General features: G+C 46.3%; 1 protein-coding gene across 2 annotated transcripts in view; it reads right to left on the bottom strand.

The window, feature by feature from the left end:
• Positions 1 to 2,834: 2,834 nt before the first annotated feature.
• NOL6 (nucleolar protein 6) overlaps positions 2,835 to 24,279 on the bottom strand; it is a 33,341-nt gene continuing 11,896 nt past the window's right edge. Inside the window, exons 21-26 of one of the 2 annotated variants that reach the window (XM_004937086.5) lie at positions 23,054 to 23,151; positions 21,085 to 21,209; positions 20,841 to 20,930; positions 14,631 to 14,828; positions 4,446 to 4,547; positions 2,835 to 3,225 (exon numbers count right to left, since the gene is read on the bottom strand). In XM_004937086.5, the coding sequence (XP_004937143.2) occupies positions 3,076 to 3,225; positions 4,446 to 4,547; positions 14,631 to 14,828; positions 20,841 to 20,930; positions 21,085 to 21,209; positions 23,054 to 23,151 (763 nt within the window). In that variant the 3' untranslated portion in view covers positions 2,835 to 3,075. Of the gene's footprint in view, positions 3,226 to 4,445; positions 4,548 to 14,630; positions 14,829 to 20,840; positions 20,931 to 21,084; positions 21,210 to 22,027; positions 22,093 to 23,053; positions 23,152 to 24,279 lie in introns of those variants that run through there. The other variant, XM_040656596.2, reaches the window with a different exon arrangement.

Raw genomic sequence — 24,279 nt, forward strand, 5'->3', positions numbered from 1 at the left:
TTACAGGTTATATATTTCACATATCTCACAAACTGCCCTGATGGAGAGGACAGGGTAGGGAGGACTACAGAATGGTCCACCTGCAGAAGCTATAAGCATCTCTCCATGGCAGGGAAATAAGCTAGCAAGCAGCAGCACTTCCTCACGTCCCATCTTGTGACAGCCCCAGGAAAGGAGGGGAGCAGGAACTTCCAGTTGGAGCAGAAGGTTTGGAGGAGCTCTGCTCCCCTGCAAGTTAACATGGTCTGCAGGGCCTTAAGGAAAAGCATCAACATATGCAGCAAGGAGAGTGTCCCAGCTCCAGACTATTTACATCTAAAGCATACAGTAAGTGGAAAACCAAGAGTGTGACAGCACACAGGGAAGAGAACTCCAGCACACGCAACCAGTGAAGCAACTTGAGTGCTGTCCAACTTCTGTTGGCAAATTTACAGGATCACAGTGTCAAACTACACATTTGGAACAACAGCAGATAGGCACAAAAAGCAGAAATAATCTGAGTACCCCGGAAGATTAGCCATTGCTAAAGGCAGATGGAGCAATACAAACACCTAGAGAATGATAAAACAAAATAAAGAAGCTTTAGAGATTAATAATTAACCGCTTCTGAAACCTGTTGAAATCACTGCCTGCATCATGTTTGCTAATGGATTTGTCATCAGTATCTTAACTACAGGGATCACAGTAGCAACAGAAAGTGCCACTTTGTTCTCAGATTTGATGTGTGTTTTGTACACTATGTACTTTGGGTGTCTACAGTTTAGGTGTTCCCAAAAAGATCTTGTAGGTAATAGATGTACAAAGGTTTTCACCCACAACCTTCTTAGCTGCTAGCACAAGGAAGAGAGAAAAACACTTTTTGAGGTTTTAATAGACTAGACGTGCCCACACTCCAAAGCTGAGGATGCTACACCAAAGTATATAGGTCCCATATGACACACTGTGCTACCACACACTGGGCTAATGGGTGCTATCTATGCAGTATAAGCCCAGTATCCCATCCCTGCCATAGCCTGCTTTGAAATGCTTCAGAGAAAGCACTTGGGAAAACAAAAAGAAAAAAGAAAAAAAAGCAACCTGTGAGTCTTCCCCACAAAGCTTCAAACTCACTTCTCATAGCTGGAGAGGCTGGTAGGTCTTGAAACCTTTATGAAGGTTTTGAAACTTTGTAGGTCTTGAAACTTTATGACACCAAGCTGAACAGTGCAGTCCATACATTGAAAGGAAGGGAAGCCATCCAGAGGGACCTGGACAGACTGGAGAAGTGGACCAATGAGAGCCTAACGAGGTTCAATAAGGCCAAGTGCAGGGTGCTGCACTTGGGTCGGGGCAATCCACGGTATGTATACAAACTGGGGGAAGATCTCCTTGAGAGCAGCCCCGAGGAGAAGGACTTCGGGGTCCTGGTGGACAAGAAGCTGGACATGAGCCAGCAGTGTGCGCTTGCAGCCCAGAAGGCCAACTGTGTTCTGGGCTGCATTAAAAAAGGGGTGGCCAGCATGGAGAGGGAGGTGATTGTGCCCCTCTACTCAACTCTTCTGAGGCCCCATCTGGAGTACTGCATCCAGGCCTGGGGCCCCCAGTACAGGAACAATGTGGAGCTCTTGGAGCAGGTCCAAAGGAGGGCCACTAAGATGATCAGAGGGCTGGAGCACCTCTCCTATGATGAAAGCTTGAGGGAGCTGGGCTTATTTAGCATGGAGAAGAGAAAGCTTCAGGGAGAACTCACTGCAGCTTTCCAATACTTGAAGGGAGCGTATAAACAGGAGGGGGAATGGTTGTTTATGCGGGTGGATAGTGGTAGTACAAGGGGGAATGGTGTTAAACTGAGACAGGAGAGGTTTAGGTTAGATATTAGGAGAAAGTTTTTCCACACAGAGGGTGGTGATGCACTGGAACAGGTTGCCCAAGGAGGCTGTGGATGCCCCATCCCTGGAGGCACTCAAGGCCAGGCTGGATGTGGCTCTGGGCAGCCTGGTCTGGTGGTTGGCGATCCTGCACATAGCAGGGGGGTTGAAACTCCATGATCACTGTGGTCCTTTTCAACCCAGGCCATTCTATGATTCTATGAAACAACAGATTTAGCATCCAACCCAAATGCTTTTTTATCAAGCAACAACTCTCTACAGTTATCAGACTACATAAACATCCACTTGGCTTCCCAAGTTTGATCTATTTTTGCTTTCAGCAATATCTGCTATCACCAAGTCAGTTTCCTTTACCCTACATTTGATTCATACATGTGAAGTGATATGTGTGATTGCACTTCTCTGTTCACTGCGTGTGCTACCTAAATCAGAAGAGGCAAATAGGACTAGTTCACTCTTTTTTCTCTTTCCCCATAAGAAGTCCACATAAGCCAAGAGCTTAGAAGGCACCTCTGGACATCATCTAGTCCAACACCCCCTGCTGCTCAGGGCTCCACCTGCTTTCCTCCCTCATCAGATATTCATAGATATTGGTAAGATACCCCTGAGCTCTATTCTCCAGGCTGGGCAGTCCCACTTCATGCAGCTACCTTGGATAACCGATACTTCAACTCCCTTATTATCTTCACTGCCCTTCTCTGGACCTACAACAGCATTTTCATCTCCCTTTTACTGGGGTGCCCAGTGCTGGACACAGCATTCCAGTTGTGTGTCATCAGAGCTGAGTAGAAGGGAATAATCTGCTTAGTTTTCAGTGTCGGCTTCTTTAGATTTGCTAGCTATTCAAGTAACAGAAGATGCTATGATTTAGGAAGCTGCCTTCCTATTGCACACTCAAGCCAGAATTTTCAGGCCTTGATGTTTTCTTTATCAACACAGTCTGTTTCCTATGATGAAAAGGAACGCTTTCAAAAACGTATTCCATCTTTATATTTTCTTCAAAATAAAAAGATAATTGCATTCTTAAAAACAATAAAGGTCCCATCACTTTTCTGGACAAGGCATACTAAGATAAATACAGCCAGATACACAGTTCTGGGATCTAAAAAGCTAAAAGCCTTTCCTGGGACTGACTTATAAAATCAAATGGTTCCAGAGTGAACGAAATCTGCTTCAGGACAGGTCCTTCTCATGCTTCTTAGTGGTCTCAGACAGTCCATTTCTCTGTACGAGCTTCTACTCTTTTGACCAGGCCTTCTCCCAAAACCTCAAAGTCCTCCAGAATTGCCTCTATGTTGGGAACACAAACCAGCTCATTGTTCAGAGTTGTCACTGTTCGTCCTTTCATATTGGCGACCTGCAAGGCATAAATAAACGTTATACAAATGGCAACACCAGTTCAGAGCTGCTTCACAACCTTTACAAGCCCAAAATAACAGACATAAATTGCTCTTCTGCCTTGTTACATCCAACCCCCCTCACACCACTATACCACTTCTTGCCACCATTATTGCTCAGTGTTGGATGTAATGAGGTGCCCTCGGAGCTGCAGCCCTAAGACTGCAAGGGAAGAAGAGAAACAACTGCCAGAGCATGATGAAGATGGGAAGAGAGTACACAGGCACATAAAGAAGTCTGTGTAAACAGAACAGATGGAGAACGCCAAAGGCCAGGCACCATAACATGACCAAGGATTAAGAGCTGGCCGTGCTCTGCTCTGTAGCTGGATGTCAAGACCTTGAGTTCAAGGAGATCGCTAGCTCCACTAGGATGAGGAAGAAGGGAAAAAAGAAACAACACACTTCAGGTCTAATCAAGCTATACTCAACACAGATGCCAGCATCTCCTCTTATTTCACCACCATGAACAACCAGGTTTCACAACTCCAGCTAGGCTGAATGGCCAATGCCCCCTAGCCATGAAGAGGGGAGATAAATCACCCAGAGACTAACAGCAGAAGAACCTGGGCTGCCAACTCCATTCTGTGAGTCACTAGTTTGTTTCTTTGCGTCTTTCCTTCATAGAAAGCACCATGAATCACTTCAGCATGTCTCACACCTAGTTTAATTACCCTCTAGAGATCATCAACCCACACATCATGGATGGAATGTATCTCCATAGATTTACAGGACTAGAGCACTTCAAAGCTGGAATTGATGCCTTAACCTCTTGCAGACCAGATATTTCTACTAAGAGACACCCAGAACCATGAGAACGGGACAGCCTGCTTCACACAGCAAACATCTTTAGCAAACAATGCATTGCCCATCTCCCAGAAGGGGACCAGAGAAGAGCACTTGGGCCAGTGAGCTGTGTTTCAACATAGTGATCACGGTACTAGGGTTTGTCCATGGACAAGCAAGTTCCCCTCTTGACTCTGTTGATGACTGTGGGGAAGCTGTGGCCTGGCCACATCCCTGCCCTGATTTCACCCTTCCAAAAACAGGGACAGAAGTATTTGTTCTGTTTCTCAAAGGGCTTTGGGACTGATGAGAATTAGACAGCAATTACAAGAAAAAGCCCTTCAAGCTTTCAGGGTATGAAGGTGATATGCCTGTAGCAGGATCAAAAACTTACCTTAAAAGGCTGAGGCTGAAAGCTTGACGGTTTCCACAAAACTGCAATCACTTCCCCACCATGCTTGTCATAGAAGAATAAGGCAAGATCACTGAAGGCTTCCTGGGATGAAAACAAAGAGGTTGTGTCAGATAGCCCACAGTACCTCTGCATGAGCCAGAACCAAGCAGACAACATTTCCAGTGGATTAACAAGAAGGAAAACAACATAAAGACAAATTGTGAATGCCTCCTGCTGCCTCTATTCCCTCTGTCTTGATGTTCAGAGCCTCCAAGTTTTGCATGAGGATCTGACTGATGACTACCTCTTGCTATCCCTGAGAGCCACCACCTCCCATAGGTCTGCAAGAACACTTAGAAAATGGAACCAAATCTAGAAAGTTGGATCCCTTTGGCAGCAACACATTCTTCATCACTGCCACCTTATCAGCTGGATTTGGCATTATCAAGCCTTCCAGTCCAGAGGTCCAATTGCTGTGTCCAAGACATCGCAGTACATCAGATGGTACTGCGCAGGTCCTGTCCAGAAAGCAAGCTAGTCACACACAGTAATTTCACTAGAAGGTAGCAAAGATAAGCCCCAGACAAACCAAGGATCAATCACTGAAGGGCAAAATCTAGAGTTCTGCAATCTGTGTAACCAAAGTATCAAAGATCCTTCTTCTGCAGGACAAATCTCACATGTGCTGTCAACACCTAGCATCCCAAACAATATTTAACAGCAGAAACCTGAAGTAATTCAGAGCCCCAAGAGCTGAAAATGTGACACGGTGGGGGATCTCCCAAATAACTAGCAATAGGACAAGACAGAACAGCCTCAAGTTGCACCAGAGGAGGTTCAGACTGTATATTAGATATAATTTCTTCTCAGGAAGAGTGGCTAGGCATTGGAACAGGTTGTCCAGGGGAGTAGTGGAGTCACTGCCCCTGGAGGCATTTAAAGAAAAGGCAGATGTAATACTTACAGACATGATTTAGTAGGTAATATTAGTGGTAGGTAGATGCTTGGACTAGATGATCTTATAGGTCTTTTCCAGCCATAATGATTCTATGATTCAAATACAATAAACGCCCAATGGAGGCACTACAGGAACCTGCTCTCCTTGCCCCTGTGTTTTAGCAGCTGTGTCAGTGAGTAACCTATTACAATGGTGCTCAGCAGGGGAGCTCAGAAAGAGAGCTTGTAAAAAGAGATGACCAAAACCCACAGCCTTGTTTCCCTCTAGCCCACACAGGCTGGAATTCCAGCACTGCAAAGAGGCAGAGGATGAGCATTACAGCAGAATTAAACAAAACCATGTGCAAGCAACTTCAAATTCAAAAGGCTTGCCCAACACCTCAGCACTCAACATGCTCATACCTATAGTTATACATCCCAAGCACAGCTGTCCAAAACAGCCAAGAAGCTGCTTCCTGCTACCTGTTAATCTCAGTGGAGATTAACATCAGACTATGGCTAACGCTAACTGGGCTGAGCAAAGATGGCCTCCAGCATCAGCACATGGTAAGTTTCTGCATGTGGCCTAGCTAGTTTTGGAGCAACCTAACTACAAGAAATGCAGCCCATCTGCTCTCTTTAACTCTTCCACACAGAATCACACAGAATAACCCGGGTTGGAAGGGACCTCAAGAATCATGAATCTTCAGCCCCCCTGCCACAGGCATGGCCACCACTCACATTTAATACTAGAACAGGCTGCCCAGGGCCCCATCCAACCTGGCCTTGAACATCTCCAGGGATGGGGCATTCACAACCTCTCTGGGCAGCCTGTTCCAGCACCTTACCATTCTCATAGTAAAGAACTTCCCCCGATATCCAACCTAAATCTTCCCTCCTTCAACTTAAACCATTTCCCCTTATCCTACTGTTATCTACCATTTTAAAGAGTTGACTCCCCTCCTGTTTATAGGCTCCCTTGAGGTACTGAAAGGCTGCAATAAGGTCACCCCACAGCCTTCTTTTCTCCAGGCTGAACAAGCCCAGCTCCCTCAGCTTCTCTTCATAGGAGAGGTGCTCCAGCCCTCTAATCATCTTAGTGGCCCTCCTCTGGACCCTCTCCAACAGCTCCCTGTCTTTCTTGTACTGGGGGCTCCATACCTGGACACAGTACTCCATATGGGGCCTCATAAGGGCAGAGTAGAGAGGGACAATCACCTCCCTGTCCCTGCTGGCCACCCCTCTTCTGATTGAGCCCAGGATCGCATTTGCTTTCTGAGCTGCAAGAGCACACTGCTGGGTCATGTTGAGTTTTTCATCCATCAGGACCCCCAGGTCCTTCTCTGTGGGGCTACTCTCAAGGACTGCTCCTTCAAGTCTGTACATATGCCTGGGATTCCTCCAGCACAAGTGCAAAACCTTGCACTTTGCTGTGCTGAACCTCTTTTTCTGGTGAGCAACAGGATCATAGCAACTGCATCCCTTTAGCTTCCCCAGCTACATTGCTGTCATGCCCTTACAAATAATCTTTCCTGGCATCACTGTATATTGATATTTACATACAGATGTGCTTGGAAAAAAAAAAAAAACAATAACAGCACATTTGGTAGGCACCTTTCATGGACATGGCAGAATGGCAGTAAGAGAAAAAAAGGTGGATTGAGTTGGTATTACCACTGATCCCAAGGGGTGGGGTGGCATTTTATGTGTAAGGAGCCAATAAGCAGAGAGGTGCAGTGTTGTCTGCAACCTTCATAGATAGATCTATGAGTTTGGACTGGAAGTAGCACAAAGAGGGCAACATGATTAGGTCAGCAGGCTGGGATGGTCTAGAGAGCTGCCAGCTCATCCCACTCCATCAAGGCTGGTCAGACCATTAACTGACCAAACCAGCTTGAAAAACCACTGTCCATAAATACATTGACAATGAGGCAAACTTGCCCTGGTGTTTCTCACCTGAGACTAGTGGGCAATGCTCACAGACCAGTCTGAAAACTCCTTTCCCAGCTAGCAAACTCCTAGTTATGGCAAAAAGCAAATGGCAAGAAGGAAGGAAAGCACAGCAATGGGCAAATCACTGAGCACGCTGACTGCCATCATGCTGGTTTCCTCATCAAAGGACCAGAGCATGTGAGAACCTGAAGCAGACCCATTAATCTAGCATGTGAGGTCTCAAGTGCCACACGCTGCTCCCTGCGAGAAAGATATTTTTACAAGCATATCTTGCTGGACAGAAGCCAGGAGCATTTGCAGGAAGGGAACCCTCCCAGGCTCAGCTCATTTCCCAGTAAAACCATTGCTCAGCCTGATGCTCAGCACCTTTTATATAAGCAGGAGGGAGCAGAGGACAGACAATAGAACAACAGTACCCAGTTCAAAACCCCAGCAAAAACCAAGCTCCTGTACTTTTGCTGCTCCCAGTACTGTCAGGCCAGCTTCACCAAACTGCAGAGATGCAATTCAGCTCTTGGAAAACTGCAGCATTAAGATCTCGTGTGTTAGTCAACACATTTCTGTTTGTTCAGAGGCTTGAGGAATAAAAGCAAAGAGTTTGCTCCTTTTCAATTTCCCATGTGCCACTGGGCTTGCTTCTGCTTCCTTTCCCAAGGGAAAGTTTACAAAAAAAATAAAAACCAAAAAATCAACAACTAGAAAATGGTAGGGAACACATCTAAACCCATGGCTCCTTCTCAAGCTGCTCTAACTTTGGTCACAGTTTAGTTTTAATGGCCCTGCTCAGAAAGATCCCTACCATCAAACCCTACAGCCAGTTTCCTGCTTGCATAGGTAAGAAGCTTCACCATCAGGGAAAAGGCAAGCAGTGCCTAAAAGATTACACTCCCCACAGTCTGCAGGGAGCTACCTGAGTGGAAGGACTCAGTGGAAGAGACAAAGAAAGGTGGTGAGTGAACCAGTACCCCCACCTAAAATGGGATTACTGAATTCAGCCTTTCAGGCTGAAGCGTGGATTTTACAATGAGTTAAGAACTTACACTAGTTAAGCAACTACATTACTGTTGTTTATAGGTGAGTGGGGTTTTTTTCCAGCTAATCATTTATCCACTCATTTTTTCACCATTCCTACTTAAGACCTGGAAACTGGGCTCTCATTGCTCCACATCTATTACAGAAACAGGAACTATCTGGGGAGACCTCAGAAGTGGGTCTGGCAGTTCTTGTTGGTGCAAGACAGTTCTAAAAGCAAACACATTCATCAACATTTGCTCAGTGCTTAGGACATTTTAAGTGCTCTCAATCAGACACCTGACAGTATAAAACTATTAAAAGTTACTTACTTCCAGCAAACAACCACACATGTTGTTAACACAAGCTCTTCTTGGTTTATTCAGCCCATCCAAATTGTTCTACCTCCTACTGGCTCACCAGAGCCACATAAGAATCCTACTACTAAGAATTTATTTTAATGGAAAACTAGTATGGTAAGAAAGGAGGGGAAAATAAACCACTACCAAGAAAAAGAAGTAAAAAAAGAAGAGAAGAGCAATCCTACACCTATGATCTCCTGGTTCCATCAGTAAATACACCTTGTCCAATGATTCACGAGACAGAAGTCTTCAGTTTTTTCCAAGGGATGAAGTAAAGCATTACCAAAACAGAAATGCAAGCAGAACTACCTCCTGATCTCACCCAAGCAGCAGAGGGAGGAGATGCTTCAGTACACACCTACATACTCATGTGCACACACTCCTGACTGTAGGCACTGTGGCAAGGGTCAGATAGCTGCTTTGCAGCTGTAGGAACAGAGAATTTCCTGCCATCTCTGCCCCTTTGAGGGCAGACATTCAAACACAAAGATTTACTCCATGCCATAAAAGCCAACAGAGCTTTTTAATTTTGCCTTTGCCTCTTCTGAAAGACACAATGGGAAGAGTCATGCTTGTCAGTCAAAACAGCAAGGGAGCAGTCTGACCTGAAACAATTTCACCAGTTCCAGCTACATCCCATAACCACAGCTTCTACACTGTATGCAACGCAGAACTTCTAACATTATTAATTCATTCCTAACAAGCACTAGCAAGATACACATTCCTACACTGTGGGAGGAATAAAGGAAAGGACTGTAATTCTTCCAAACAGGTCTTGTCTGAAGATGTAAGAAGTGCAAAACATTGCCTTAGAGGAAAGGATGTTTACTGTAAAGCAGGAAATATACTCCTGCTCATCCATGCAGAAAAAGTCTCTGTACAAGACGGGCAGCTTTTTTGCCATGAGCTCTTTGACAGGCAGGTGCAGCCAGAGAAAGCTAAATCTCAATGAAAGAGCGCTTCATTTTCCACTGATCTTGTAAGACCAGTGACCTGGTAAAAAGAGAAAAAACAATTCCTTTAACAGCCATTGCAGGTACAGAGACTGACAGGGCTCAGGCAGCTTCATCCAGCTTTCCCCTTGATGACAGAACAGCTCAGGATCTTTGTGAGACAGTAAGAGTCTTTGGGCTTTGTGAGCTCCTGAAAGCATGCAGACAGACATGTAACTGCATCCACAGGCAGAAAGATTTTCTCTTGAAGAACAGAGGACATCCAAGCCACCCTTGAGCAAGAGCTGTGCTGACTGATCGTTCCTATGCTATACATCCCCAGCAAACTCAGCAGATACAGAGACAGTTCACAGTTCTGCAACTTGACAGCAGCCATGACACAAACCCACAGTCACAATGGGGGGAACCTTGGCTGAGTTGCTTAAAAACTTACTTGTTTTGCTGGAGAATCCCTGTCAGGATCTGACCAGGTGTTTGATCACCAAAGCTCTCAGGACTGCAGGCACTGGGGAGTCTGGTTATGGGTCAAAGTTCCAGGGAAGCCCTCTTTGTGGGATGTTTAACACCTGCTTTCCTTCAAAAGCATGTCTGCAAAGCCGCCTCACCTGGACCAACTCCCAGAACAGATCACCTTTTCCATTATATGTGTCTTGGAATTTAAGCATTCGCTGCCTGAATGCCATGACCGGCCTTTCATCTTTACTCAGTCTCTCAGGCATGAGTGCAACTTGATCAGACCAGCTCCTGTAGCACATCTCCTTGAAGAAGGACAAATTAAAGCAGTCAGGGTTTAACACCTCCCCCTCCTTTTATTTCTTCCTCTTAAGACTGCTTAGGAAAGGCATGCAGCAATCCTCCAGCTCCAGAGCACTCCTCCTTAGCCTGCCCCTTTGATTTGAGAAAAACAGGGCACCCGTGGTGTGCAAACAGAGGTGGCAGACATGGGTCTCCTGGTTACTGGAGAAAGGACGCTGCCTGCTCCTTGTCCCTTTCAGCTTAACATGTCCAGGCATTTAAAAACCTTTTCACGTGGCACTCTGAAAAGGACAGATGTTTCTTTTCCACTCATAAAAGAGAACACAATCCCACAGAATTGCTGCATAGCAAATATCTCCCTTTGTTGTTATAAAACCACTACAGCTACACTGTCAGGCACTACTAAACCCCGTTGCTCAATTCTGTGGTTTATGCTATTAAGGCAAAGCAAATTACTCTGAGTCAAAGCCAGTCACTTTTGTGTCCAAATGCTTTCTCATCCAAAGTCCCTTGTAAGGATTCACTGCTGTCACTGAGCTGCTCTCACAACCCTTCCCAGCATCTTCATCTTGCTGCATTCACATCAGCCCCAGGGCTCCCAGCCTCCAGGCCAAGGAGGAGCTCAACACTGTTTAGAGCAGTAAAAAACAGGGGAGGAAAAACACAAGAAAAAACACAAAGCTTTGACAAAGGCCTTGCCTCTGAGCAATATTAGGACCCCGAGACATGGGGCTGGATGATTTCTGATACATTAGTGTCTACCAACAGCTCCCCATCAGCTGCTTCTTGGGTGTCTGCACAGCGCAAAATCAGCTTTTGGAGCACTCTGACACAGGTAAGCACGGCTGAGTAATCTGAGAGCAAAGGTGCCCAAGAGCAACTCCTTCATGTGCAGCTGTTACCTTTGATTTTTCCAGAAAAAATACCAGTTTGCCCAGACAGAGATATTCATCAGCCTGATCAGTTCTGCCTGCTGCTGACCTGGACACTACAGGAGCAAAGTGAACTGGTATTGCAGGATACTTCCATTAAAATGGCCACAGGGAAACACAGCTTGGTCTTCTGGGAAATCAGTGACAAATTCCTGCACTGTTCCTTCAGAACACTCTCAAGCTAAAGAACAAGAGATGCATGCTCCTCTTTGGAAATGCAATGCTTCTTCCAGTGATGCAAGATAACCATGGCTTTTATCCATGTTTTTTCACTGGGATGCTAGCATCTTAGGGCCAGCTATAATTTGTAATAAAAATCAAATCCTACTCCAAGTCTGTTATTACCTGTATAGGTAACAAAAGGCAGTAAAAACTCACTGTTTGGATGCCATATTTGACTGGATCAACTAGGTAGGTTTGTTTTGTTTTGTTTTTAACAGGATAATTAGAACTGCTTTCCAAGGAAGTTTCTTCTGCACTTTTCACTTTCTGGAGCCATCGCTGACACCTCCTTGAAGACACCAGATTGACTAGAAGCACAGAAGAGTACTTGCACTGTAACACGTCCTGATGAGTTTCCTGACAAAAGTTTCCTTGTAAAGCCAGATTTGCTGCAAGCCTATTAAAAACCTCCTCAAGGAGCCTGCTTTCCCCATCAGCTTTTCCAGTAGTTTCCAATTCCTCTTCAAGTAAGAAGTCAACCTCTTGCCAGGTTTCCATAAAAGTCACTTAGCCCTGACCTCTCCGAAGACACAGTAGCTCTGGCCCTGTGCACCTTGGCAGCTGCTGAAAGACTCCACTCAGCTCTAATCCTTCAAGTGTGGGATGGAGACATATTTCAGGCTTAAGAAACTTCACTTCCTACCCAGATTCATGCCTCCTTGTCCAAGTTTCATGGTAGCAGGGGAAACTAATCATCTGGAGAACAAAAGAACCTGGCCTAATACTCCTCAGATCCAGACATCAGTAGAGAGCAAAATAACAAACAGTGCCCAATCACTGGACTTACTGCTCCATTTCAGAAGTGCTGTACAAAACATTTCTTCCTCTTCTTGTATATCCTGGGCACCAAGAAATCCCTCAATGGTCTCTGCAATCTGAGCTTCCCAACTACCTTCTTTCTTGCAGGCAGGAGACCTCCTACCCAGCATTGGACACCTGCTGTTCTCTCTCCTCCACATCATTCCACATCAAGCAGTGCCACTTGCAGGGACGTTAAGGGACAATTATGATGCTCTCCTCAACTTAAAGATACCTTGATTACATTCCTGTCTTTTCCCTCCTCCCACACAGCCTCAATCTGCTGTGGGTGACCGAGCATGCACATTGTTGTGTCTGACACTTCTAGTGAAGCCAAAACATACTTACATGGACAGGGCAGAAATCAGTACACAGTGTGGTTAGCAGACAGCTTGGGTGGTAACGAGGCTGTGCCCAGAGTGAGGAAGAGGAAACCTACAAAGAAATCCTTTCCAATTTTCTCTGGCCACCTCCTAAGCTATTTAAGATGAAGAGGGAGGTTGCATGAGAAGGCCTCAGCATTTTCCAACTTCAATAGGAAGTGAAGCAGCTCTGCAGTTCCCTCTTTGGACCTGTAAGTCCCTCCTGCCATCTCTTTTTGCACCTGCTGCCACCGTCAAGCCTGGTAGCAGCAGCAGTGAAACATGCAGTGGCTGTGCAGCATTAGGCAGCCTGGGGACTAGCAAATGCTGAACCCTGCAAGCCCAGAAAAATTAGAACACTACCCAAAATCTGTTTTCTTTTCTGAGCACACCTCTTGCCCTGACATGAGCTTGGAGAGAAACTGATACAGAATCTTCAGGCAAGCAAAGCACATGGGAAGGCAGACAAAGCCCTCCTAGAATGTTAGGTGGGAGAGGGGCAGGAACCCCTGTAAGCCCTCAGACCTGCCAGGAGCTGAAAGAGCACAGCTCAAGTCCACAGAGCTGACAGACCTTGCAAGACAAGTTTTGCCATGCAAAAAGCCACCCCCAGAAGAGTACAGCCCAGTTGCCGTGATGGATTTCAGGAAGCAGTGTGCACTGCAACAACGGAAATCCTAATTAGATACTAAGAAACAAATTTTTCAGAATACTGGTGGCTAGATATTGGAACAAAGGCTCATGGGAGTGGGAAATTTCCAGACCTGGAGATAATCAGCACTCAACAGGACCAGGCTTCTCTAATGTCAAAGCTCAATCTGCTCTCAGTGGGAAACAGGACAGGAGACCTTTGCAGCACCTTCCTGCCAGAGATGGCTTCTGGTTCTTGTGTTCTAATACTGCTTACAACACTCACAACACTGTTGTAGGAGACAACAGCAGTTGAAAGTCTAGACAACTTTTGAAAACAGGGCATCATAGCCTCACCTGTCGACACACAGCTACTGCAAGCAAGGAAAGGAAGTGCCAAAAAGTCATAGGCTGCACATCTCCAGAGCACTGGCTTGGTGAACACCACTGTCACTCAGCATCTTGCACATCTGTCATGGCCATGTGGTGGAAAAGCGCTGGGTTGATGACTTTTGGACAGAGGTGTTTTCAGTTTACTCCTTTCACCAACTTCCTCTGCCATCACACACATCACGAGGCCTGGATAAACCAACCTGTGACCAGTATCCACCCTCTATTCGCCCCGTTCATGTAACCATTTGCCTTACAGCAGTTGGCCTATTGTTACCATACCATGGTTATCTATGGCAGAAACTGCTTTGTACATCACCCCAGAAAACGTGGGTAGTTCTGTTTGCAATGCACTCCAGCTGGAGCAAGAAGCCAGGAAGAGTCAATTAATTGAATGGAAAAAAATAGCTTAAAAGATAGTTATGCACTGAAATGTCATATTCTTCAAAAAAGCTCCAGATGCCTTACATCCGAGGTAATTCTCATAGCAGCAGCGCATATTTCTAAGGAATCAGTGGTACATTCACCAGGTTTTCTGCTGAAGAACCAATTCCAGAGTGTATAAGGAATAGCCATCACACGCAGAACACAAAGAATCATGAAGTGGTATCATTTGGAAAGGACCTTAAAGTCACCATGGCTAGTGAAACCTTCCACTAGACCAGGTTTCTCAAAGCCTCAACAAACCCAGTCCTGAACACCTCCAGGGATGGGGCATCCGCAGCTTCTCAGTGCAGCCTGTGGCAGCACCTCACCAACCACTGTGTAAAGAATTTCTTCCTAATGTCTGCCGTAATCTAGCCTCACCTGCAATGGCAGGCAACTAACGCTATAAATCACAAAACACAGCCCATGCACCTTCCCAAAAGACTATGCTTACTCTCAGGTCCTGGAGGTAGCACTGTACAGGGTCATAATCCACCACAGGAAAGAGGATCCTCACTCCAGCACTGTTCTTCACCACTCCCCGGGAAAATGACTTCACTGGCCGGTCCACCCTTTCCAGATGTCGAGGAATCTGATTTGCGTTCAAGTGGATGAGGACATCATAGAGGTCCAAAGGAGGGCGGAAGACAATCTGCAGGGAAAAAAGAGACCAGTGACACTTAACAGAGGACACAAGCAAGCAGGAGAGATGAGAGAGATCTGTCAAGTTATTGTTTGCATTTCATTCCCTTCTCCCTGGAAAGCAGTAAAATCAAAGCTGAATTTTCGTGAGAGCATGTCAGAAGTTTGCCAAAACATCCACAAGAAAATATGTCCATGGTGGACTGACGTGGAGCTCCAACCCAGACTGAAGCACATCCCTGTCCCAGCACGAGTTCTGCTTACACCAGAAGGATGTGACCCTCACTCCCCTACACCCCGCGTGAGTGCTGTAATCAAGACACAGTCAAGAGAAAGGTAGTATCACCTACAGCCCTCCCCTGATATACAGGCTAAATGTTTCTTGGACCAGAAAAATGCGCTGGGAAGGTTCCACGTTACTCCTGCAGTCCAGCTGTCCAGCAAGCTAAACCCTTTAACAAGAGAACTGCTCCCTACTCACACCAGACATCTAGACAGAAGGGCTACATCTTCTACCCCACCAGTCTCCCACATCTGCAGAAAGAGGTAACCATGATCCCCAGGACAGTCCCTAGAGAAGAACTTTCCAAAAGGCCAAGCTGTTCCTCTCCAGTTCTGACCAGAGTGTCCAGGAAGATCACATGAGAGCGCAAAGGTAGGGTAGAAAATTCAGCAAGCTAAACAAGGTAACCACATTGAATGCAGAGTCCCAGAACAAGAGAAAGGAACTGAAAAGTTAACAGGAGCCAAGGTAAAACCTAGAGGACATACAGAGCCATCAAACAACAGGACAGTCCCATCTGTCCAACAGGCACTGCCCCAAAGGGTAGTATCATCCTCCAGCAAGCAAAGAGAGGATGAGAACAAGTACTGCTAATGGAAGAGAGCAATTCCAGACACAAATATTTGGATAGGAGGGATCTGGCATTCTATATATAGCTGTATTAAAATGGAAATCTTAAAGTTATCTGTACATTTTCATAGAAGTGATCTCAATGGTAGCCTACCAAGAGCTGCTCTCCCACTCTTTTTAAGTCTATGGCTTTATTGTATTTTTCTGAGAGCAAAGAAATGGAGCTCACAAACCCATTTCTACATCCACATGAGAACTGGCACATCCTCAAGTGACCCAAACACAGGGGGCAAAAAATAAAATAAAAATAAAGTTGAAAAGCCTTGGAGCACTGCATTAGAAATATAAGAAGTATATCCAAGTTGCTTTGGAAAGTTTTCTTCCCCTGTCCCAGGCTCATCCTTTGCTTACAAACAGATTAGCAGCTCTGGAACCACTACCCCAAGTTTATCCCCAGGGAACACGACAGGCCTGGGAGGACAGTAGTACAGACCAGAGGGATGAGGAGGAATCTCACTGCAGAGGCCAAGACGAAGGGAGTGGGATTAAGATCTGAGAAGACCAAGTTGAGGGCTTGGGAGAATTGCTATGGTCAGGCAAAAGGTTGTTTCAGGAGCCAAAGCCCCACAAACCCACCTCAAACACATAGTTTTGGCCTCACGTCTCAGCTGTGATTGTGCCATAGCAGGCATTTCTCACACATACAGCCAAGTCCATATATACTTCTCCCCACACCAGGGTTCAGACATCAAGCCTGAAGTCCTGAGAAAGGCCAGGCCCTGGGGCAACTCAGCCTCATCTCAGCACAATGTAATTGTAATGCAAGGTCAACTGCAAAAAGCTGACACCCCAGTAAGAGTTTTGTACCAGACCAACAGCTGCAGTGACATCTCCTCCCTAACTCTGGGTTGTTCTATTCCTTACCTCGGCCAAGTCAAAGGCTCCTGACAAGCACTGTGGGGCTGGGACAGATGAGATCCAGAGAACTAAAGAAATGTTCCTGAAGCCTTTTCCAAAGCCACTTCCCAACTCCAAATAAACGATGCTTTAAAAGGGAAACTCATCCCAACAGCAGCACTGCTTTGTTCCACCATACACAAAACTACCTGAGTTTATCTGCTATTTTCAGCTGGCCTACGGGCACTTACAAAGCAAAGCAATGAGTTCAGAAAAAAATAAATAAATCCCTTTACAGCTCTGTAACAGACAATGCTCCCACCTCAGGCAAATTTCCCACTAGTATTTCTAGCAAAAGACAAAGCAGAAGTAAAAGCAGTATCAGCAAGTCCATTCTTCATTGCCCAAGCAGAAGAAAAGCCATTCTAAACCAAGTATCTCTTGTGTCTAGATACTGTTTGGCTCTCCAAGTCCTCTCAGCTTCAACTGTCTACAACTTAGTACACCAAGACACGCTCTCCTCCAAGACTGACATCTCTTTCCAACGAACAAATATCTTAATCTCCCACACCCATTTGAATAATGGATGTTTCAACCTAACAAACAACAAAAAAAAAAGTCAGTGAGAAAGCAAATAGGGATTAAATACATACAGCCTTTCTCCTGTGCTCAAACTATAATAAAGCCTTCTTAAAGTGACCTAGCAAAACCCCACCACCCTGGGCTCAGACAGACTTCAGGACGCAAGTCAGAGTTGCACAGCTATGCCAAGGCAGTCTCAGAGGTACTGTTTCCTCCAGTCATGGAGACGTGACCAGTTTGGCACAGAAACATCATGCACTTGCTCACACCCAAGACAATCAGAGAATACAAAAACTTCAAGGTAAATAAGTTTGGATTAAACATCATCAGTTACGGCAGAGCTGCTGTGCATGGTCAGGTCTGCCAGAAGCCAAGGCACCAGCCTCTGTGCTCCCACCATGACTGCTTTTTGTACCAACACAAGCGCACATGGCACAGGGTGAATACTACTAAATGCTTCCCAACGATCATCACTAGAAAGTCAAATTTTCTGCTTGTTTTTCTGTTTGTTTTTTTTTTTTTTAATATAATGACCAATTTTTTTCCTCCTTCGGTTTGTGGCTGCAGCTCAGATTCCCTCAGACCACACTCCTATTCTGGAGTAGAAGAGCCAGAAGCTACAGAGGATTTAAGAAAGGGAGCTGAAATGGCTGCAGCTCCCTCCATTGACAACAGCACCTCTGACTCACAGGCACATAAGATACCTCTTGTTATCCTCAGCAGTTTAACTGGCATGAAGCATTATACTTCAAATACTTTTTTTTCTTTCAAGTAACTTTTCAGAACTATGGGTACAGGTAGCAGAGAGAAGGTGGAATACATCTGTCCATGCTTCCAGGTCACTCCCCTACAGACAAGCTCACAGATGAAGAGTGAGAAAGCTTTCTGGGTTTTGTCATTTAATTCACTTCACAAAGCCAGTTTGCAAATCACTTCTCTTCCCAACCACACAGGTCACGAAAAGAGCAAATAACCTCATGTCACAGTGCAATTCAGTGATTTTACCATGGCAACAGTACAAGTCTGTGGTAGAGCCAGAAACTGACCCTAATGACCCCCAAGCTCAAAAGACGTCTTTTTCCGTCAAGCCTTCCATCTCTCCTCAGGAACTGGTAACTCAACCTTGGCCAAAAGCAGATCCTACAAACACCAGGATTCAAAACACCCTGCTGACATCCTAAATAGAAGAAAATAAGCTTGAAGCCCATAGTATCACTGTCATGGCCAGACACTGGGCAAGAGCATCATCAACTGGAAACACTACACTGGGTATGTCCACTTACCAGCAAGTCCAAAACCTCTTTTCTTCCCTCACTAGCATCACTCATACATCCATTTTCTAAAGTACAGGGAGTATTGCAGGTAAACTCATCCTTTAAAAGGCATCAGGAGCCAGCAGGTTTGTTTCCTTCACTACTAAGTAACAATGCAAGGAACAGAAAGCTACTAGCACGGGCTTCCCCTCAAGGGGCTGCTGAGACACCCACCCCAGCCCCAGGATCAGGGCTAAAATAGATATCCAGAGCCCATAATGATACACAAGGGCGGTCAAAGTATTACAGCTAGCCATAATGCTAATTCCAGATGACAAACAGAAGCAATGGGAGGATCCAGGCAAATCTCAGCGGAAAGCAGCATATGGGTGAATATAAGCCCCTTCTCTGCTGCTTCCTATTTTAATTATTGCGGGAAACATCACTACTGAGGCTGCAACCCACACCTGTGACCTCGGCCCTGACCTTTCCAGCCCTGACCTTTCTTGAGGCCTTTTACTGAAACTCAGTCTTCAGCTTAAATACAGGCTGTCTCCCACAGGACAGATCGGCTGCAAACTGAGGCCCTTCTACCCAGCTATCCAGAAACACAAGAAGATCCCCTCACCACCTTGCCTGGGAGCAAAGTGGCAGGTAGCTGCAAATTCACACCAGAGGTAGACAATAACCACCCCATAACACAACATCCTGGACCCTTTTCAATCTGGAATGCGTCTGGCCATGAATCAGAAAGGAAGAGTCGTTACCGGCTATTCTGCCTGTTATCATCTTCCTCTTCCTCCATTCCACAAAGGCCTCCCAACAGAAGGGGATGTAGTGGTTACTTGGCTAAGGGAAGGTGCAAAATCTGTGCACAATACTCAGGCACTCACCTTGCTCCATGCAGCTCTTCATTAAAAGCAGCACACCTCTTGGATGCAAGGAAAGAATTTGTACCCTGAGGCAGGCTCCCTGCCTCTTCCCTCATCCCTCTATGCCAAAATACCCTCATCCCTCCTGAGCAACGCCAGGTTCAATTGAAAAGGCTTCTCAGCACCCAAGTGTATGGCAGGAATTATAAGAAAAAAACGTATGTGGAAGAGAGGAGGATGCAATACCAAGCATTGCTACACGTGAGAGTCTCCTCCTCCTACCTGCATCGACCTCCCTCTTATCATTCTCATATCCCTCTGAGGAAAATTCCAACTGCAACAGCACCGGCACCCAGGAGAGGGGGTACGACAATCACAGCCATTCACAGTTCTTGGCCAGCACAAGCTACTCTTAAACATGAACAGTGCTGCCAAAAAACATCAGTGCTTGGCACAGCAGCCCTTCACACCTCAGATCCTCCAGCCCAGATCTCGACTCAGCCGCACTGCTCTGTGGCTTTACAGGCAGCCCCAGGCAAAATCAAAGGCTCTCACAGTGCTGGATGTTGCACTGAAAAGTACTGTTTTGACAAATACTATGCAGAGTATGCTGCAGACCTATAAGCAGGATATAGGTTTCTCAGAATATTTGTTTTATGGAGGAGCCTGGTACACTAAAACCAGCACCCTAGTCCCAGTACTTTGCGAGGTCACTGACCTGGTCATGAGACAGGCCACAAAGCCAATGCTGAAAGCATCCACACCACAGATCAGAATAAAACCACAGAAATAAAGTATCTGTCCCATGGGCAGAGACAGAAACAGTGCTCCTATTTAACAGAAGAGGACATCAACAGAGACCAGAGGATTTTGCTCATGGTCCTGATAGACAAGGAAAGAAATGCAATTTCTGCATTTCAGCTTGCTCTCTACACAGCAAAGATACAATGACTTGGATTTTAATTCTGCTGAAGGACCATGGTTCATGTACAGAGGGGAACATACAGAGTTGAGCCCTCACTCTCAACCAGGTATTACATGCATCTTTCTTTTTAAACCAGTTTAGGTAAATAGCTTGTTTGAAAAAGGTTAGAGAAGGCTGGAAGAAACATGTAGAAAACTCCACATTCCTCTCACCAGTTTCTAATTGAAGCTGCTTCACTGCAAAAACTCAGATCAAATTAATTTCAATTCCTTTGCTTGTCGACAACAACAAGGTCACCCAAAACTAAATGCAATTTGAAGTCCTGCAACAGCATTTGCCACTGAGCTCAGTTCACATTAAACTAGAAGGGCTGGGGAGAGGCTTCTGATGCTCTGCAAAGTCACAGGGCAAGCAGGGAGCCAGGATGAGCTGCTCTTTCACTGCAGGAGATGTGGAGAGAGGATTTATAAAATTGCAACTGGGCAGAAGTTTTGGATCTCAGGTTGTGCACACATGACTGCACGTGTGGTGAGAACTGGTTGAGCAGCCTCCAGCTTCCATATGGATGGCTAGAACTCCCCCATGACCAGCTACTCTCCCTGTCTGCTTTGCCAGAACCTGCTGTGCCCCAAGGGATTACCTTCACATCCTGGCTGCTGAGTGGATCCATGAGCTGCTCCTCCAGGGCCCGGACAGACTCTGAGGCCAACACAAGAAGGCGCTGCAGGATCTGTGGAGGAAAGATAGGTGGAGGGTGAAACTCATGACTCCTTGGACGGAGCAGGAATCCCACTTACCCACTGGGCCAGGGGAGCTCACCAACAGTATAGAAATGCCCCCAGGCAGCAGGCACTGCAGTGCACAGACAGGGGGCCCCAGTTCACCTGCGCTGAGGGTCGCTCCTGGGTCCATATCGAGTTCCACTTGTCTTTGGGGGTGGCGATGAACATGACAGGAAGGCGAGAGCGAGCAGCCACAAACTTGTTCTTGATCTCTGTGCAGTCAACATCTAGAAAGGTCAGGCAGATGGGTGAGATGCTCCACTGACAGGTGGCCAGACCAGCAGCAGAACTACCTTTTGCCCATTCCCACCGAGCCTCGGCTGAAGCATGGCCTTGGCACTGCTCTGCTGATGTGGCCATGTGAAGCCGGATGATGCTGGAGCAAAGACTGACTGCTGGATTTGCTAAGAAAGCAGCTAGTGGCACCTACCATATGCCGAAAGATATCTCTCTGCAGCAAAGCAGCAATACCAGCAAATGCTCCAAGTGTCTGCAAGAGAAGCTAGGAGACTAGTGCTCTGGGCTTGCTCTGCTGTCTACAAATATCTAAAGGGAGATGGGAGGTAAATGGATGAGGCCAGGCTCTCCTCCGTGGCGTGTAGCAATAGGACAAGGAGCAATGGCATAAAACTTGAACATAGGAGGTTCCATGCCAACATGCTGTAGAAATTTACAGTAAGGGTACTGGAACAGGTTGCCCAGAGAGGCTGTGGAGTCAGCATCTCTGGAGTTATTCAAGACCCTGTCCGGATGTCTAACTGTGCAACCTCATGCGGAATACCTGCTTTAGCAGTGGGTTAGGACTCAGTGATCTCAAGGTCCCTCCCAACCTCTGCAATTCTGTGATTCTGTGCTCTTGCATTTCACTCTGCATTTGCTAATGAAGAATTTTGGAAACGGGATGCAAAACTTAGTGAATCTTTGGTCTGAGCTCATCTAGGCACTTTCACATGGGTGCAGACATAGACCAAGGTGCAGTCACTGGGACTAGGATGGGCTGGGAACTCAGACTATAATCTAATGAAATAGTTCATACCTAAAGAATCTTCTGTTTTGTTTTTTAAGTGGAAAAAACAGCTCTTTGGTCAAGAAGGCTTCCCACTTTGTTCACTAAAAAAAAACGGTGGAATGTAGAAAAATACCATTTTCCAAAACCCATCTCTTTCCCAAGAAAAATAGAAAGTTGGGGGAGTGCTGAAACCCACAGAAACAGCTGCTCCCTTCAGGAACTTGCTCACACTCCCAAGCAGGTTTTTAATCTCTTCTAAATTAGCCTTAACTGTTAGGTGTTATTATCTCACCCACATCAGCATCTCAGTAAAGCCAAGACAATCCCATGGTCTCTTCTGTCCCCCGAGAAACACAGCAGGTACCCAAAAGATGATCAGACAAAACAGAAGGAAGAGAGCAGGATCATGGGTCTGCTTGGATACAGATCCTTTGGAAAACAGATCAGGAAATCCTCAAAGCTCATGAAGCAACACTGTAGGACTGTAGCCCTTATTCCTGGCAGGTTTCACACAGCTGGAGAGTGGTGGACAGACCCTGTGATGCGTGCTGCTCAGGAACCAAGACAGACAGGAGGCTTCAGACTTTCATGTTTAAGAGCCCAGCTGCTCCACCAGCAGCCCAAAGGTGACTGACTCCTCCCACACAACAAAAGATTTGGCCTCAAAGAATCAGGACAAAGCCTCAAGCCAAAATGCTGGCTACAGATGAATGAAAGACTTTAGAGGCACAACTGCATCCAACACTGCCCAGTCTCATCTCAGATCTCAGCAAGAACAGAAGTGGCAGAGCATTATCAACAAGATTCAGCTCTTCACAGGCAGATATATGGGGACAGGGAAGAAAGAACCAATTAAAAAAAAGAAAAAACACTCACACAAACCCCAAAGACAAGTTACACACAGCAGGATAAGAGGCAAGGAATGGGAAATCTTCTTGCCTTATCTAGAAGCTGTAAAGCCCTACATATTCAAGAACCCTGGAACTGGGGATGACCAAAGGATACGCAAGACCCTCACAGTGTGGCTCTCCCACAGCTGTGGCCTGCGTGCTTCCTGCTTACCTGTGAGGCCAGCATTCAGGTTGACAATGAGCGGGTTATTTCTCCAGTCATAGGTTGCCAGCAGGTTGAGGAAGCGCAAGAACCCAACCTGCGGAGAGCTAAGGCAAGACAGAACAGTTGGCACCCCCTTCAGAAACAGGGTTCAGGAGTATCTTAGCATTGCCTAAGCCACAGTCAGTCCCCAGAGGGATGTACGAAGTGAATGGGGAAAGCCCAGGAGTATAGGGCACTTACCCCTTCTCCAGGACAGTGAGTTCTTTCCCTTGCTCTCCCCCAACCCATGCAAAATGGCTTAAACCGAAAGACGGTAGGTTTAGACTAGATATTAAGAAATTCTTCACTATGAGGGTGCTGAGACACTGGAACAGGTTGCCCAGAGAGGCTGTGAATGCCCCCACCCTGGAGGCATTCCAGGCCAGGCAGCAACCTGGTCTAGAGGGAGGTGTCCCTGCCTGCCTACAGCAGAGGGGTTGGAACTAGGTGATACTAAAGGTTCCTTCCAATCCAAACAATTCTATGATTCATCCCTTACATCTCCCAAAACCCAGACTCTTGGGAATGCAGCAAGGATAAACTAAAGACAAGGCTTGTCCCATCTCCAGTACAGATCCAAACGATGCTGGCCAAGCCCTCACACCTCCCTCCCTGCAAACCAATTCACTCACAAAGCAAGGCATCTGGGAAGGTGGGGCTCTTGCTAACAGTGCATTTTAGGATACAGGAAAGCAGACATGTTACTAATTTGGGAAGGAAAACAGATCTTTAGCACAGGTTACCATAACCTTTTACCTCCACACAAAGCACAGAAGCATCCTGACTTGATACTTTCACATTCCACCTGCCAAAGGACAGCATGCAATAGGCCCCAAGGGGATTATCTCACAACACGCTGCTCTGTTCAGCTTTCAGTGGCTGACCTTCTGCCTTTCCCTTGGGAGTTCTTTCCAGAACAAACACAAGCTGTAGCCATGAGCACCGCTGTAACATCCTTCCCAGTGAACCAAAGATGGCCAACACTCTGGTTGCCACCACAAAGTGTTCACCCCTGCTTCTCCCAACAGTCATCCCTAGGAGAGGGAGCCCCGCCAGTCCTCAAGAAAGCAGAAAACACCGAGCAGCTGTACTGCCAGCACCCAGAGGGCACAAAAATGCTTGCTCCCATTCTTATCTGCCTTCCGCTCGCACACAGGGAAGCATATCCCCACAGCACCAAGTATTTTTCTCCT

The sequence above is a fragment of the Gallus gallus genome, chromosome Z (assembly GCF_016699485.2).
Source record: "Gallus gallus isolate bGalGal1 chromosome Z, bGalGal1.mat.broiler.GRCg7b, whole genome shotgun sequence".
Lineage (NCBI taxonomy): Eukaryota > Metazoa > Chordata > Aves > Galliformes > Phasianidae > Gallus > Gallus gallus.